The sequence below is a fragment of the Diadema antillarum genome, unplaced genomic scaffold (assembly GCF_040938485.1).
Source record: "Diadema antillarum isolate AM-2024a unplaced genomic scaffold, OU_Dant_1.0 seq00001189_RagTag, whole genome shotgun sequence".
Lineage (NCBI taxonomy): Eukaryota > Metazoa > Echinodermata > Echinoidea > Diadematoida > Diadematidae > Diadema > Diadema antillarum.
In genome coordinates this window covers 809,216-828,006 of record NW_027271987.1, presented here as the reverse complement: position 1 = coordinate 828,006, position 18,791 = coordinate 809,216, and the positions used below count along the sequence as shown (strand labels likewise).

The 18,791-nt window shown below is 38.1% G+C and overlaps 1 protein-coding gene across 1 annotated transcript; it reads right to left on the bottom strand.

Annotated features, from left to right (window-relative positions):
* Window positions 1-1,166: 1,166 nt before the first annotated feature.
* LOC139744552 (CWF19-like protein 1) lies at window positions 1,167-18,217 on the bottom strand. The gene is made up of 14 exons (XM_071654987.1): window positions 18,160-18,217; window positions 15,044-15,128; window positions 14,223-14,307; window positions 12,998-13,099; window positions 9,877-10,088; window positions 8,898-9,098; window positions 8,026-8,151; window positions 7,116-7,272; window positions 6,417-6,496; window positions 5,082-5,174; window positions 4,494-4,610; window positions 3,729-3,842; window positions 2,593-2,690; window positions 1,167-2,018 (listed from the first exon to the last, which is right to left on the bottom strand). Exons 1-14 carry the CDS (start codon window positions 18,180-18,182, stop codon window positions 1,880-1,882), a joined length of 1,632 nt encoding a protein of 543 aa, XP_071511088.1. The 5' UTR covers window positions 18,183-18,217; the 3' UTR covers window positions 1,167-1,879.
* Between the last annotated feature and the right edge of the window lie 574 nt (window positions 18,218-18,791).

The window sequence follows — 18,791 nt, the reverse complement described above, 5'->3', positions numbered from 1 at the left end:
CATTTATTTTCATTTTGTTGTTGTTGTTAGGAATTTAAGTCACTCATCACAATAAAAAGGTAATGTATATTCTTTTTTAAAAAAAAGGTCTTTTTAAATTTATTCACATTCTAATCAATTTACAACTGTGACAAACATGGAAACAATTGGCATTACACACACCATTTTGAACATCAATAAAAAAGTCCAACATCAAATGAGTCGAGGCAAATGTGATGTACATGGACCCTGAAGTTCGTGTATAAAGTTGAACCATTTTTTTATCCAGACCTAAGTCCAGGTAAATGAGGTTGATTTCATGAGGCATATGCCAGTCTAAAGGGAAAAGCACTGACCATGATTCTATTACAATTAGAGCCCACTGTCTGCTCACATATTCATTTCATCAAATTTCCAATTCTTCATTTTACAGGGTTTTTATGAATCACCAAATTTGGGGAGTGGCAGACTTTTTTACATTCTACTGATATTTATGTTACTTTCCAAATGGGCCAAAAAACAAAGAAACAACCAAACAAAACCAAAAAGATTTCTAAAAAACAACAGTAAATGAGTATCAAGTTCAATACAAACAAACAAGTCTGATTTCAAATGTGTTGGAGGCTACTCTCTAGGTTTTATCATTTCTGTTCACTTCCAACTTACGAAGAGGTCTGCTTATATCAGATTTTACTGAAATGCACAGAATGCATAAATTCAGCACTTAAGTGGACTCCTGTTATAACAAACTACTCGGGACCAGCAACTTTGTTTCGTCATATCGAAATTTCGTTATAACCGAACAAATAAGCAAATAAAAAACAGAGAGAGGATAGCCTTGTGGCCTGAATCTTTAAATCATTATAACCAAAATTTTGTTATAAACCGTATTTGTTATAACGGGAGTGCACTGTACTGGAAAATTAATCTGTGCAATGCTATGTTGGACCTGTCATGCATGGTCAAAATATCATTCTGAAATATGTGTGATGATACTGTAACAAACGCTTAAAAGATTACCATTGGTTTTACTATAACATCATAGCATGTTGCTTTCATTTTCCAACTTTCAAAAGACAACCAGTGAGAAATTGATAATTCAGATGAAAATAATCACTGGAATTGATATGCCAAATATGATATAGCATGTACAGTGCAGTTTACTGTTTAATTCCACCTAACTTTTTAAAGAGCATAGGTATTGTATACTATCCACGATATCTTATGCTTCTTCTACTTCGATTTTCATCAACAACCCCTGTCGTTTGCTGGATACTTCACTTCGGAACTCAAATTATTTACTGGTAAGTGTTATAAAATGGGCTTTAGAATCTCTGTAATCTGATTGGTCATTTGTCATACATTGATTTTTTTAATTGATCCACACTGATCCACGCTTGCACTCATACACTTTTGGGGGTTATATGCATTTGGATACCTCAAAAGGTATCGCATTATGTCTGAAGTAGTAATATATGCTACTAAAAAAATCTTTTTGCATATATGAAATACACAGTGTTAAAAGGAAAGCAGTACAGACTGTTGGTGAGGTGAGATTAACAAATCCTGAAGCATTCATTAAAATTCCACTAGGAATGCATCCAACAGTCTCATGACCAGGCTTCACAGCAATTTGCCTGCACTGCAACCAATTCCACCCTTTTGTCAATGTTGAGCACAATGCCAAAGGCTTGGTCGTGGTCCTCCAAACAGAGATTGCCTTCTGTGCAAATGTGAACCTCTGAAGGTGTCAAAATCGACCACGCACAATGAGATGACAGGTAATCACTCTCAAGGTGTTTGCGTTATCACAGTTCGGCCAGTCGGCTCTCGTCTGCGCCTATCATGTCATGTGAACGTCCAAGGAGAGTCTGCTCCTCTCTTCAAGGAAGAGTCGCGGTCATTCATTGAAATCAAACGGCTGAAAGTCTTCTCGGAATGTAGCGGCCATCTTGGATTCCTCCTCCTTGGTGTAGTTGCAGTTCTTCCAGTTGATCCTGTCTGGCATGTCCAACAGCTCCTCCGCTGCCATCACCTCTCTGCAAGGCAGACGCAAGTTTTCATATCAGAGTACGCCTTTACTGATATATTCTCCATGTGAGGTGTCATGGTTAAATGAAATCAAAGCCCACATATAAATGTGGATCGAGTGAAATTAACAATATTAGTAGAACACATCAATGAAAGTTTGAGGAAAATCAGATCATTGATTCATAAGTTATGAATTTTTAAAGTTTCAGTGCTGTCATCACTGGATAAGAGTTCATGATGTCATTATGGACAGCGATATAAAGAAAGCAAGGAGAATCCTACAAAACTTAATTTTTCATGAGAAGTACACAGCCAATTAACTTGTTACTGACATATATTAATGGAAATATTAATCCCCCTACTTTCTGACAGTAGTATTCAAAAGTCAAGTGCTCTTTCATTAAGCTAGAAAAGTGAAAATATGTTGAATTTTCCTACTATCAGTATTATTCCTTATCTTTAATGATAAGGCATCTGTTTGCCTTCTGTATGAATGATTAAATTTATCAAATTGAAATCTGCTGGTATGATACACTGAAAAACGACATGCAAATAAAACCAAAATGAAAGACAGTCACTTACCTGCCAAACTGAAGAGGAAAGAACTTCTTGATCCTGTGAAGGAGCTTCTCACCATTGTTTAATTCAGCATAGAAATATGGGGATCCACAGGAGAGAATCTAAACACAAAAGGAGCACAGTCAACTCTTCTGGAGCAAAACATATCTGGGTAGACATACAAGAGCATCACCTCACACAAACTTCAAATTAAAGATTATTATTTGCACATACAATTAAATTTTGCCACTTTGGTGTTCCCATATGCTTTGACTTATCCGCTGTTAAACATGATGTTGACAAACACATAGGCAACCGTACTGCAATCTTTGGAACTGAGCTACCTGCCACTCTATAAAGAGTTGGGTTAGTAAAGAGGTTTGTCTGTATGTACAGGGCGGTGAGTTGGCTCAGTCGGTAGCGCGTCTGCCTCACGATCACGCGGCCCGGGTTCGAACCCGAGTCTGGACTGAGCAATGTTGTGTGTAAACATACCGTCCCCTCTAGCAAGAGGCAAAACACTCTGTCCCTCGGATAGGACATAAAATGGAGGTCCCGTGTATGAGAGAGTCACAGCTCATGCACGTAAAAGATCCCGCTTCATTCATTCATCGAAAAGAGCAGGGTGTCTAACCCGGTGAAGTGGTCCCACCGCACATCCAACTGGACCCCATGGAAGACCAGCTTAGTGTAGCTGAATATGGGCTATCCAGCCATCTTCACAGATGGAAAATGAACAACAACAACAACACTGAGTCCCCCCCCCCCCCCTGATAGGCTTATAGACATATTCATGACGAACACAAAGATTCAACACTTCTCAGTAAAGTCCTTTCTGATGTGCATTTTGAATTCATATACATTATACAAGATGCAACATGAATTGCTTTGTTATTATAAAAAACACTATACATTTTGTATGACTAACTGTGATATCAAAGTATAACAGCCACTTCCATGTTGAATCCTGCTGATGTGGATAGGTCTACAAATCGCACATTCTGAAAGTGTTTGGTACCAAACTCTCTACTCACTGTTATGTCCTAATAAGTGTGTGTTGTGATAGAAATGATCCTCTTAAAAACCTTGAAACCAAGCTAGAAATAAACAATTACAAACAGAACTAGTGAAAGAAAGAAAGAAAAGAAAATTAGCTCTACCTGTTTGAGTTCTGTATGTTTGGGGATCTCTGCCAGCTCCAGTTTGTGTTGTTTTGCAATCCTGAAGAACACTTCTTTGATGTCATCTGCTTTTGACTTGTCCACTGGTATGACCTGGATAACCCATAAAACTCTTATTAAAATTGCTCACATTCTTGTATACAAGACATGGGTCAAAGGCTGAGGTACTTTTTTGTGGAAAATATAGGGTCTGACTTTTTGGGCCCCCTACTTTTATGCAGGAAATATGTTAAGACGCTCCTCCCCTTTTGTTATTTTGCTTGTCAGCCTATTTTGGTACAAAAGTAACAGCAAAACACCCCCTCCCCCATCCTGAAAACGAATTGATCCCTGTTCCCATAAAGTCGGTCCCTCACTTTGAAAAACATAGTGCCAGCCCTGTGTCCTACTTGGTAACTGAAGACAGATTATATCACCTATACAAATGTATGTAAAGTTGAATCTTTGCTCTGCTAAACGTCACCAAAGATGTTAAGGTGAGATGTGAAATTAAAACGATTACTGCTGACAACAAATGTACTTAATCAGGGTCAAGTACATTTACACATCAAAGCCAGCAAGTCATTATCATAAGCTATTGCCACTAAGAAGTGGTCATTTCCAATGATCAAATACTTGTACACCACATACACATATTTGCTATTCCCATTGGCATAGGGTTGAGGATTGAGGTCAGTCTTTAAATTACAGACTTGCATCATCATTAAAGTACAAAAAAATAACACACTGACACTACTGGTGTACCTGTAGCTGAAGATGTTGTGTTCTGAAGTTCCTCTCATAGATAACACATGTCTTCCCCTTAGACTTGTAGAAATTCCTCAGTGCAGACTTAAATTGATCTAACTCTGTTTGTACATCCTACAATGTCGGGGGTAAAAAAAGGGAAAACAAATGAAAATCAACAAATGCTGCATAAATAAATGCAAACATCAACGATGCAATGAAAATTAAGAACATGTACCTCAACAGATAAACTGGTACAAACATGAAAATGTAAGATTTGCACTGTTAGGTGGCAAGAATCAATATCAATACACATTGTGAGAAGTTAATGTACTGTAAAACATGATATTTTTGTGGCATGAAATTTTTTGCAAATTGGATCCAATACCCTTTTACACAGCACAAAATTTTCACCAGTTGCCTCTAACATTCAATGCGTATAATGTAGACAAGAACATTTGCATGCATTTCAATGTTGTAAATCTTGGCTCTTTAGAAATTAGCGAAAGTAATATGCACGCAAACATTCCTTATTTACAGTATACTATCATTAGCTATATGTATGCAAAATAAACAAGAAAACACACAGAAAAGTATAAAACTTACTTCAGGCAGATCAAGGGAAGACTGGTAGTGTCCAATGGGAAGAATTAAGCAGTGGTCTGAGACAAGTGCTCCTTTGGCTAGGGCCACATAGCACTGTAGCAGAATCACAGGAGTAAGTGGTGGTCAGAATCGTAAAGTGATCATAACTGAGGAAATAAAATATAAGTTTTCTCTCTGAGTGATACTCTTATTTACAATGGACTCCCGTTATATTGAAGACCTCGGGACCCGCAGTTTTCTTTCGTTATATTGAAATTTTGTTATAACCAAACAAATAAACAATAAAAATACATAGAGTGGACAATGTTGTGGCCTGAATTTTGACTTTGTTGTGACCGGAATTTTGTTATAACTGTGTTCGTTATAACAGGAGTGCAATGTAATGGCCTGCCTTAGAAAAGGCCTTATTATACAAATAAGCCACTTTATAGAGGACATTAGTGAGAATTATTCCTCTGTAGTAACTATGGACTGTTGAAGGGAGAGAAGGTGGATAGTTACTAACATCAGACAAAATTATGCGCACTATTTGTTTCATAAAATGGTGACAGATCCTTGTCATTTCACTAAAATAAAATGTTACCAGAAATAAGTCAATTTTTAGTGCTGAACTCCTACTTGCCTTGTGGTTCAGCTATTGTAAACTGAACCATGTATGAATAATTGTAATGCATTTATCATACCTGCCAATCCTGAGACATAATAAATCTGAACAAACAAAGAAAAATTATTAAAAAATTGGAACTTTCATAAATTTCATATACTTTACTATTAACAGATATTTCCTAAAAATCAGAACACACTGAAATTAATGCATTAATACATTTTTCTGTCAGTGAGAAATCTGAATATTCAGATTAAAACTGAACAGTTGGCAGGTATGATCTATTATCAACAGGCAATGCAGCTGAGCGTAGATAAGCGGTTGTTAATACTGGTCATAAGAATATTTCCAGTGAAAAGTATATGTGGCTATTGTGGGTAGAATAAAAGACTGGTCACATGATATCTCTTTAACCAATCATTTGATTAGGATCTATACTATCCCCACTTCATAACACACACACACACACACACACACACACACACACACACACACACACACACACACACAAAATCATACGTCTGTGTGGTACTCACTCCTGCACCTTTGTACTTTGTACAAACCTCGAATGGTCTAAGCATAGCATACATCTAGCTAACATAACTAACCATTTGCTGTTACAGTCTACAACTTGCTCAAGATAGGTGTACTTCGTTGAACATGCACCATGTTTACAAGCTGTGCATATGCATGCTTTCATTTGGATCAATTTCAAGAAATGGATATCTCACCGATGTTCCCACACTGCCAACAAGATGCTTTTCAACCTCTGGACTGCCAAGACAAAACCAGCACGGACCTGTGGGCTGAGCTGTTATAAATACAAAAACATAAGACTGTTATTAACCCATGATGGCAGGTGGTACATGTACTGAATGAACTGGAACACACTTAATATTCATCTGTCGTCTCGGCTCCCTGACTACAGTCAACGGCTATAATATTTACTTTTTCTTAGAAAAAGTTCAAACCAAAGCATTCGTTTTGCATGCTCATTGGCCCAAATGTCACAAATATAAATCTGATAAAAGTTGCCTTATTATCATAAGCCATTTTCCATTCATTGCAGGAAAAAAAAAATGTAAAAAAATGTGATGGCTCTTGTGTACATGCAACACATTTCTGTAATCCTAGTTTTAAAGCAGTTTGGAAATATAGGCAAAACTACCACACAAAACACCTCCTCACATCCCAACCATATCTACTTTAGTTTTGATCATCAATAGCACTAAGAAAAAAAACCAAAACACACACACACAAAAAAAAAACACAAAACAAAATAAAACAACAAAAACAGAGAGAAGAACATGCCATACAGTATGTGAATTAAAGGAGGTCCCTTTCATTCTATAATATTGACGACAATGATCCTTGGTGTCATTTGATACTGCCGTAATTATTGATGAAGCCCTCTTCCTCTTATGACCTACGATGCTTCTTGAAGGGTCTTTTGTGTTGCCTCTCTCCATCTGACCTTTGACCCTCCTGTCGCTGGTGACCTCCGCCCCTTTGGTGGTGATGCCTCTTGTGCCCTTGATGTGCTCCCTGCTTTGACCGGTCACCCATTGAGAAGAAGAACTGCTTGTTCTGGTTGGAAGGTGGCACAGTGAGACAGAGGTGCGAATCAGTCGTAAATGTTCCCTTTTTGCATCAGCGTAACATTTAAACTTGATTCTTCATAGTTTTCTGTTTCTTTTGATCTTTCCGAAGTCATACAAAAAGAAAAAAGTACACTTCGATTAATTTCATAAAACCTATCAGTTGTTGGGATGAACATCACAATGCATGATAAATGACCGGGGGGGGGGGGGGGGGGGGGGGGGGGGGGGGGTGTTTCATAAAGCTGTTTGTAAGTTTATGAACTACTTATGAACCACTGGTGATCAGTTCTTGTCCTGAATCATTAAAATTCTGATAAGTATAGCACATAACTTTTACGTACAGTTTAATGAAACAGGGCCCTGGCTCATCAGTACTATTCAGCAAGAACAGCGATAACAGACTGGAGGTACATATATAGGCCTACATGCAGACAATGATCCATACTTCAGTCATTCAAATACAGACTGCACATGAATATAAGTTTCAAAATACTACCAGAAATAATTCTTACTTTGAGCACACGTTTACAGTGGATAACTGAAACTATACTTCAGACAACGCTTTTCTCCGTTCCAAATTGGTCTACGTTGATTAACATAAAAGCACTTAAAATGATTGACACCTATGCACAATATGCAGTGTTGACGTTAGCATGCTGAGTTATCAAGCTGGTATCTACACGTTTGCAAGCTTCTCACGAGTGGAAGCTGACACACTATCTTTACTTTGGTAAAATACCTCCGTTTCTTCCTGGCGAGGTCTCTTTGTCCAGGAGAACGGACACTCGGTGACTTCGTCCGGCTGTTTGACCAACTCTACCTGATTCAGTCTGTTCATGGGTGTGATGTTGAAAGCATACAGATACTGCAGAAACACATGGGGAAAAAATAAAGAACATTGACAATCACTGGTAGGCAAAAGCAGTGTCTTCTAAAACATCTCAATGTCCAATATTCTCTAATGGTAACAGTCGATACAGTACATTATGCAGCAGTCACACGTTATTTTGACAATGTGAGTCATATCTGTGATAAGGGATTAAGATAAATCTAAAGTTTCTGTTTACTCTGACACTGCATCTGTCCACCATGGTAGTTCCTATTTATCTGATTCTATGGGTCCTCCATGAATAATGCAAATGGAAAGTTCTTGCAAAGACAAATATAAATCTATTTGCATTAGAATTTACACCATAGAACTGTTATTTTCTCCAGCACTTGCATTTTTTCAGTACTAGCATTTTCTAAAAAAGATTAAGATTACCTTATGATGACTTAAATGGCTAAACTATAGATAAATGGGCTGTGATACTTTCATATGCCTGGTTCCCTGTGTGCCTCATCTCCTCTTTCACATCAGGTGAATTTCACTCCAAGACCCTCAATCATGTTGCATTTGTTAATCATGCAAATGTGCCCTTATTCAAGAGTATCAACTGATACCAAAATTCTATTTTGATTGTGAAATATGTCAGAAAATTTCTACAAGAAAATTTATCTATTGATAAAGGAATTCTATTTTGATGATCTAGATCAAATATGTCACATAAGTTTACAAGTTAATCTAGGACAGGCTTTGAGAGAAGGATAGAAAAAATAAATAAATGAAACCTTTTTCTTTTCTGCATTGCCAACTTTAGCAAGGCCAAGAAACCGCGTAACATGCTTGGCACTCTCTGCTAAGATCCTGTGGTTCCTGTACGGAGTTCTCTCATAGAAGACATTCTGCATTGCTGAGAAATGGTAACGGGGTCGAAGCGCCAGGGCCAGATCTCCGATGAGAGACGACGGATTTACAGGTTTGACATTCTCCTGCAAGCCAGTGAAACAAACATTTATTTTTGCAATATCATCCTAATCTCATGTTTCGCTCAAATTTTGCCATTGGTAAATATATTTGATTAATAAATATATTACAAACCGTACTTGACTTTGCATCGCAAGAGCCTGATGATGAGGGAAATATCACTGATTAACCAATAATCTCAATATAAATACTAGAAAAGCACTCTCAGAGCGCAAACCTCCATCAAGCAGCTACTTTCCACCAATGATCTTGCTCTTCCAGAGTTTGCATGCTGAAAAATTGCCCGTTATCCCAATATAGAAGCCTTTGTATTGTCATAAACCCTCGGCTGCGCGGCGCACCTCGCCCTAGCAGAAACTAGAGCATGCACTTTCGTGCGCGTATGAAAACCTCAAAAATGCGCAGCTTGAACTCCCAAGTTCATTGACCCTACCTGCCAAAATATCGAAAATCCTTCAAAAAAATCCATAAAATTTCCTGATCACTAAAAAAATGTAATCATCTGTTCCTTAAGCATTCTCAACCTTTCCTGCAAGTTTCATCTGAATCCTTGAACAACTTTTTGAGTTATTTTGCACACAGACAAACAAACAAACAAACAAACAAACAAATAAACACACAAACAATCAAACCAACAAACCAAAACCGATGAAAACATAACCTCCTCCCTTGGTGGAGGTAACAAGATCATACTATTGCGTGAATGCAGACATTAAACAGATTTCTAGCCCTGACCTTGACATCATCATTAATGTTTTTACAATCATGTGCATAGGAACTTACTGCATTATTGGCATACTGCGTCACACCACTTGGCCACTGAGATGTCAAGAGTACATCCACACCTTTGAATTTGCTGTTGGACACCAGGGGCAAGCCCAGAGCATCTATATCTGCTCTTGTGAAGTGGCAAGCATCTCCAGCACCACTGGACTCTGTTCCACTCAGGTATGCAATCTGCAAGCCCGACGCTGTCGAGTAGATGCCCCGTTTACCTGGGTTTGGTTGAGAATGACAAAATGTCCAAGAGATAAGTTCAGCACACTGCATCTTACCCTTCACTCTCATCATAATCATATCCTTATGGCAATATCATTCTTTGGATTGCATCTGGGACACCATATGACAGTGATCAAATACAAAACAGTCATTGTGCTGTGCAAATCCCATCATCTACATGCATAAATGACTATCTTAAAAAAAAAGACAGTTTCATAACTTCGTCAAGAGTATCTATAGATATCACTAAGCATGACAAAATACAGTGGACTCCCGTTCTGACGAAGTTCTCGGGACTGGCAGTTTTCTTTCGTTATACTGAAATTTCGTTATAACCAAACACATAAACTAGAAATATCACTTAAGGTGATTAATACCCCCGCCCCGTGACGACAGTCTTACCCAAGGAATGATCTTTCCTTGATCTTCTGCCATTTAAATGCCGTTACCATGGCAACGCAGCTTCCGACACGTCCAAAAAATATGTCTTGCACATCTTCCCACAAAGACTATTGTGTGTGCCACATTTCATAAGCTTTTGTCAAAAACTGAGGAAGTAGTTCAATCCACAAGATCTTTCCTTGATCTTCCATTAATATGCCGTTACCATGGCAACGCAGCTTCCGACACGTCCAAAAAATATGTCTTGCACATCTTCCCACCAAGACCAATGTGTGTGCCACATTTCATGAGCTTCAGTCGAATACAGAGGAAGTAGTTCAATCCGCAAGATCTTTCCTTGATCTTCTGCCATTTATATGCCGTTACCATGGCAACGCAGCTTCCGACACATCTGAAAAATATGTCTTCCACATCTTCCCACCAAGATCAAGGTGTGTGCCACATTTCATAAGCTTTGGTCAAAAAACTGAGGAAGTAGTTAAATCCGCAAGATCTTTCCTTGATCTTCTGCCATTAATATGCCGTTACCATGGCAACGTACTTTCGGGTACTGTCAAAAAATGCGTCTTGCACATCTACAACCACAGGCACACATCTGTACCAAGTTTCATGGAAATTGGGCAAAAACTGAGGAAGTAGTTTGCAACACAAAATTTTCCATCATTTTGGCTCATAATATGTGAGCTGTTACCATGGCAACATACTTTTTGTCACTGTCAAGAAATGTGTCATGCTGACCTATATCCTAAGACAAACATTCAATATGAATTCCATGAGAATTGGAAGAACACTGATGAAGCAGTTTTGCCATGAAGCATTTTGCCCTATATTTTACCAATAACATGCCGTTACCATGGCAACGCACTTTTTGCCACTGCGGAAATATGTGTCTTGCACATTAACATATTCAGACGAACATCTGTACCTAATTTCATAAAAATTGATCAAAAACTGTGGGAGGAGTTCGCGACGCAAGATTTGTACCCATTTTTGCCCATAATATGCCGTTACCATGGCAACGTACTTTTGGGTACTGTCAAAAAATATGTCTTGCACATCTACAACCCAAGGCACACATCTGTGCCAAGTTTTATGGGAATCAGTTGAAAACTGAGGAAGTAGTTCGCGACGCAAGATTTGCAACGGACCGACCGCCCGACCGACCGCCCGACCGACCGCCCGACCGACCGCCCAACCGTCCGCTGATTCCTATATACCCCCTTCAAACTTCGTTTGGCGGGGGTATAACAAGAAAAAGCATAGAGCTGATCACTTTGCGACCTTGATTTTTATTTCTTTGTAACCAGAATTTTTTTTATAACGGTGTTTGTTATAACGCCAATGGGAGTACACTGTATAAGGAGTTTGAGGCGGTCCATCCACACAGTCAAGTGATTTGACTACACTATGCATGGCAAAATATTGGAGTTTTGAGGTGTTCTCTCCACACATTTTTAAAGGACTCAATGCAAAGGAAGATGCAGAAGGTATTCCACAAAGATTGTGGTGATGCTATAGTTCTATGTAACTTACTGACAAGATTACCCTCTTCTGAGTTAACCTCATTATGATGTAAAACCTATTTCGAGATAGTTGCAAAACACATAGCGTGTCATAGTAAGTTTCATTCAACAGCCTAATGTGCTCATTGTGCCACAACATCAACAGAGCAATTAAAGATTGACCCTTGACACTTGACCTTCATACATCCATCAATGGCACAGAACTGTGACTGGGGATCACTACATGTATATGGATGACCTTATGGATAAAAGAAAAAAATACAGGTGAAGAGGGAGGCATTGTCAAATTGACGCCATGAGCCACCGATGGTGCTATATTGTAAGAGAGAATTGGAAGGTCTCCTTTTCATGCTCAAGATCATACATGGGCCCAAAACTTTGGAACAACCTTCCAACATCTCTACATCAAACACCTTCTATTGATGCTTTCAAATTGAACCTCTAATACCTACCTTATTAATTTGAATTGCTGATTGTCTACATGTACATGTATACTGTTTGTTTGCTTATTGTTCTTATGCTCTATCTTCTATGATACTATGTTGTATATAATGTAATCTAACTATTCATTGTTTCCACAGCACCATTTTTTATCTCTTTAGGTAAAATGAGTGCTTTATAAGAGTTCACAGTTATTATTATTATTATTATTATTATTATTATTATTATTATTATTATTATTATTATCATTATCACTATTATCATCAATATTATCTTTATTACTATAATTATAATAATCATGATTATTATTATTATCATTATTATCATCATCATTATTGTTATTGTTATTATTATTATCATTATCATCATCATCATCATCATCACCACTACCATCAAGTGACCACCCATGAGAACATCTAGAACAGATCTGAAGTACAATGTATAAAGGGTAGAGCATACATAACATCTGTTTCTGAACAGGCCAATGCAAACTGGCTTTTAATGGCACCTTTGAATAGGCATGCTTCACTTGGACTTACCAAGAAAAGTGAGGTTATCACAAATGCTGCATCCATCACTGTCATCGTAGAAGATTTCGTGGTCTGAAGTATTAGGTCCCAAGATGTACGTTGAAATGGGTACTACAACAGAGCATTTCAGAGCAGAATAAAATCGCTCAGCATTACTCATGGCTGGCAAAGATACATATTTTCATCTTGGTATACAAAGCAGATGAAAGTAATATCTACAACTATTGGATATGCATACCATTGGCAGGAAAGATACTGTTAACTGCTTTGCTATTTAAGTACTACAACTATTGGATATGCATATCATTGGCAGGTAACATACTGTTAACTGGTTTGCTACTTATCTGGTATTGTAGTGCTAACATAATACCCAGAGCAATTATGAAAGAGTATTCCCCTACAATGTACATGTACATGCTTTGCCACACTTAAAGGGATAGTACAGTATTGGTGGAGATGAGAATTGGGCTTTTAAGTTTTTGCGAGATTCCAAGAAAACAAATAGTACAGAGCATACCATTTTAAGAGGAATTCAAAGTTTATTTGATGAAAATTTGGTTTGGAATGACTGAAACATCCAAAAACAAAGTAAAACAAAGCAATCATAATAAAGTGTGGGTCCCACACTTTATCAGAATCGCTCTGTTTTGGATATCTCAGCCATTTCAAAACCAATAATCATCAAATAAACGTTGAATTCCTCATGGAATTACATGCTCTTTCATATTTCATACAAGGTTTCTTATTATCTCACCAAAAAATGTTAGAAACCTGAAATTAGGTCTCAACCAAAACTATACAATCCCTTTAAGGTTTTATACAGACAATTTTCTCAGAAGTGTGTCTATCCAGTAACCATATTTTTCAGTCTATTTTAGTGGTATATTTTTAGAAATAAAGTTGGATAAATTATATCACATAGGAGAGCTGGTGAATCAATATACAGTGTATGGAACTTCATGGAGCTTTTATGCTGATGGGTCAAATGAGAAAGTGAAAAAAAAAAAATTAATAAACCCAGCTGAACTCCTCATGGTTTCCTTAACACAGCATATCTTTGTACATTGTACTTGCTATTCATATCACTTTCGAAGGAGATTGTCAGGGAGGGGTACAAAAGCGGAGGGGGGGGGGGATGTCATGGTGAAAAGTAGAACCTACAAAAATCCTGTAAACCCCACTACCCCTCCACCAAATGATAGTAGCATTTGGGATAAAGGCTGAAAAATCTCACCTTCCATTTTACCAGATTGAAGAAGTTTCCATTCTGCCAGGGCAGATTCACTAGTTGCGAAGAAATTTCCCACACATAGAAGCATCTGAAAACCACATTGAATTGAATCTATTATTCACATGAATTCACAAGAATGCAGTCAGTGCAAATAGAGAATGAAAGATCACAGGCACATTTGAAATATTTTGTACTTGCCCTGGGCATGTTCACTATTAATGGACACTATGAACATAAATAAGTGAGATTTACACTTGTTTGCTTCACACAAGCACAAAGGAGCTGCTGAAAGGGATAATGACTGTAAAGTTCAGGGCATCATGAAGATAAAGTTTACATTAATTTCATACATAACTGGTATGTACACATCACTATAAAACTAATGCAAATAACATTAAACTATGAAGAGGACATTTAAAAGGAAAGAGAAGCAGAAAAGCAGAAGGAACCGCCTTTTTGAATACTAGACAATTTCATGACTGCTGGATGTCAAATATAGAGAACACCAAACTTACAATAGGAGTGTTTCCAAATCTGAATATATATTGAAAATAAAACTTTGCTAACAAAAAAGGGGGTGGGGCTGGTCCATCTAGGTAATAAGAAATGTAGTGAAAATGAAACTGTAAAGAATAGACACACAATTTGCTGTGACTAGGCATAACTCAATCTTCATTTTATTTTTTTCACTATCATTTTTTGTTCAAATTTTACAAAGCTACTGTAGATTGCATTTGTTTGATATAGTCTACCCTTATATTGCACAATGATGGGCCAGTGCTACGTTGTACATCTGCAGGGACATGGCATATCTCCAGACTCACCTCAAATGGTCCTGCTTTCTTAATCACATTTCGAATTCTTGTGAAGAGCTGTGAAAATCTCCCCTCCACATCTCCACAGACCAGGCTTTATTGGGAAGATAATAATGTAACAAAATGAGCAGTGCATCAAAACATATCACGAGACCTTGAATTGACAGTTGGGCATATATATCACTGTTGGCCTGGCTTCACTTGTTTTTTCTGTTTATAGATTTTGCACATACTCTTACTACCTTTTTATTTAGTACCGGTACCTGCTATCTATGGTTTCTTGTTGAGCATAGCATTTACCTATATCTACTTTACTAATGATTTTCTTGACCATGACATTGCCATTGACATTGTCGGATAATGGAATACACTGTGTATTTCAGACATGACAGCACAATTCATTTCGAGGAAAGAGTTCCTTATGTCCCCCCCCCCCCCCCCACTAGTTTGCACAAATAATGGTTAGATAGGTTGCTGGGGTTTTTTTTGTTTTTTTTTTTTTGCTGATGGTAGACTAAATAAAGGTTTAATATGGGAAGTCTTCCCATAAATGGCATAACCTTTATTTAGTTTATTATCGGTAAAAAGGAATGGTAGGCCTAGTTTGTTTGTTTTGTGCAACTTGGTGGGGGGGGGGGGGGGGGACATAAGGAACTCTTTGCCATTTCGAATGTTAAAAACACCCAAACATATGCAACATACACGTGTACATAAAGTTGATACTAGTCTGTTTTCATCACTTACGTAGCTACCAGGTGTATGTCTGGTACACCTATCAAATCCAATCATTGTGTCAGTTACCCTTCGGCCCACACGTTCAATTAAGTTAGTAAAGCCATTAAAGCCTCAAGGGACTCCCAGATCAGTTCAAAGGCATAGTGTAATAATAGCCTGGAAAGAAGGAGTAAAATATGGCAAGAAAATGGCAATTTCATCAACATCTGATTACAAGTAAAAAAAGTTGTGAATTGTCAAAGATTTGCTAAGTTTTGTTACTTTATGCAGTGTAGTACTATAGTAGGATCCTATAACCACATGTGTGTGTCTTTACCAACTAGAGTTTCTAGCCACATGCTGTTTTGTTGGGCACAATTTAGTAACTTCTGTAATCAGCTGGTTATTTTTATCTAATATTGATCGAACCTTGGAACACTTTAGTCACTGGTTGACTGTTGTGCTAGTATTAGTAAGTAAGATTTCTCTTTAGACTAACTTTTATTTTTCTAGACTCCAGGACTTCCCCTTTAACATTTCAAGTAAAATAATGTGGCAGTGGAGAACTTCATGATCATGAGATAGGCAATCTACATCTAGGATGATCCAAATCTTTTGTAAATTATACTGCCACTACTTACTGCTCAGCTTGTCTTCAGCTAGCTGTGTAACTAAGCAGTGCTGAGCTCATGCATGAATGATAAATGATCAATACCCCTAGTTAGAGTCTAGCCCTCTAGACTAGTTTATAGAAACGAATAAATAGAGGCTCTTGGTAGGTTCAGTTTGTCTGAAAGATCAGTATGTAAATTATCTGATCATAATATTGGAGATATTCCCCCAAGACTTTATCTGGCTTCACAGAATCTCCTCTTAGATCTAACCCCCGTTAGTCTAGGCCTATATCGTGATATGGAGAAGAACAGTAGACCTTAGATTTAAATGTTAAAAAAAAAAAATCCCAAACAAGAATTTCCAGAAATGATAAAAACTCTCGAGTCTTGCTTCTACAGTTCCACTTCTACACTAGCTCCTCCAGAAGACCAGACAGATGGATTTTCCTGTCCACATCAGTTCGGGAAACCCACTCACAAGGGGGGCCCCTCCTTATAAGTAACCCGTCCCCCTTATAAGTAACCCCGTCCCCCTTATAAGTAACCCCCGGGGCACCCCTTATAAGGAGTCTCCACGCTTTTTTGCAATGCAACGCGAAAATGAAAGGACTGCGGCAATTCGCTTGATTATGTCCATAAAGCTTCACAAGTTTCCTAGTTACTCACGAAATTTGAGCAAAATCGGTTTGAGGCATCATATCTAAAATCATGGATTTAAATGCGATGTCAAACGACCCATGCGAATGCTGAAATGCGAGCGATTACTGGCGTGAGTGTCGCCAGGCGCGGCGGCGCGGCAATGCTTGAGTGCAGACGTGGCGACTGAGTACGGAGACTTTCTTCGTACTCAATCGCCACGTCTGCACTCAAGCATTGCCGCGCCGCCGCGCCTGGCGACACTCACGCCAGTAATCGCTCGCATTTCAGCATTCGCATGGGTCGTTTGACATCGCATTTAAATCCATGATTTTAGATATGATGCCTCAAACCGATTTTGCTCAAATTTCGTGAGTAACTAGGAAACTTGTGAAGCTTTATGGACATAATCAAGCGAATTGCCGCAGTCCTTTCATTTTCGCGTTGCATTGCAAAAAAGCGTGGAGACTCCTTATAAGGGGTGCCCCGGGGGTTACTTATAAGGGGGACGGGGTTACTTATAAGGGGGACGGGTTACTTATAAGGAGGGGCCCCCCTTGTGAGTGGGTTTCCCGAACTGACATTAAAGTAGGTTAGATTAGAGCATGGCCAAATGGGACTAGACTAGGTTCTAACGTTAAGACCTAACTGTTAGGCCCTACCCTAGACTTAGTAGAGAGCCAAGATTACAGATTAAGAAGTCAATGTGACAATGACAATGACTAGAACCCTAACTTGTTAGACTGGCTGCTCTTCTTAACGTTCCTTCTATGGACTAGACCTAGACGGAGTCTAGGTCTAGATCTAGTTACCTCAGCTCACCAGAACATCTATACCCTAATATCAACTGTAACATTTATAGAACTCTACAGATCTACCCTTGTTATCATGTCTAGACCAACTCCATTCTAGATCTAACGTTAGGCCTAACGTAATATTTAGAACTCTAACGTTATTCAAAGCAAACTTCAGTATATTTACAACATAGAGATAAACGTGTGGGACTGAACACGCGTGCTTTACAATAATTTACCTCGTTGCACTATTTCCATACTGTTAGCGTTTCAAGGAACTGCGAGACAGAGATGGACATGTGGTACATTTTTACGCAAGCATGATGTTCATGACAGAATCATAAAAGCAATGAAGAAAGGTACTCACATCTTCAGTGGCTGTTCTGCCATGTCACAGACTCCAGTGTTGTAACTTGTACTTATGACTTTACGTGCATGACAAACAGAGCACAGAAGTGCGCATGAGGGCTACTCTCGCAGTAAGCCATGCATGGAGCCCAAAAGCGGCCATTTTAGGAAGCAAATCGCTCTACGTGACCTGTAAGAGTGAATTCTGCCTCCCTTTAATTTTCTCAATTTTATTAATTTTTTTAAAGCTTTATCAACAGTTTTCTATTATATTTTCTCTTTCAATTCAAGTTTCTTGCTGAGGCTTGCAATTTTATGAAGTTTCTTGTATCATTTCCATCAGGCGTACATGTATTTTGATAATTTGGTTGTGCATTACTACAGTACAGTTTATTCCTCATGACATGGTGAAATACTTGGAAAATTTTCTAGCAAAAAAAAAAGAAGGAAAGAAAGAAAATCTTTCTCGTATTATTTTCATATTTTGATAATTTGAATGTGTATTATAGTTCCACATTTGTATGATTTTTCAGCCTTAAAGGGACTGCTCACGTGATCTGGTAGCCAGTGTCATTTTCTTCTTTTTTGTTTCATTTCAAAATGATGTTGGTCAGTATTACAGGGATCGTGCAGTTTTGGTTGAGACCTAAT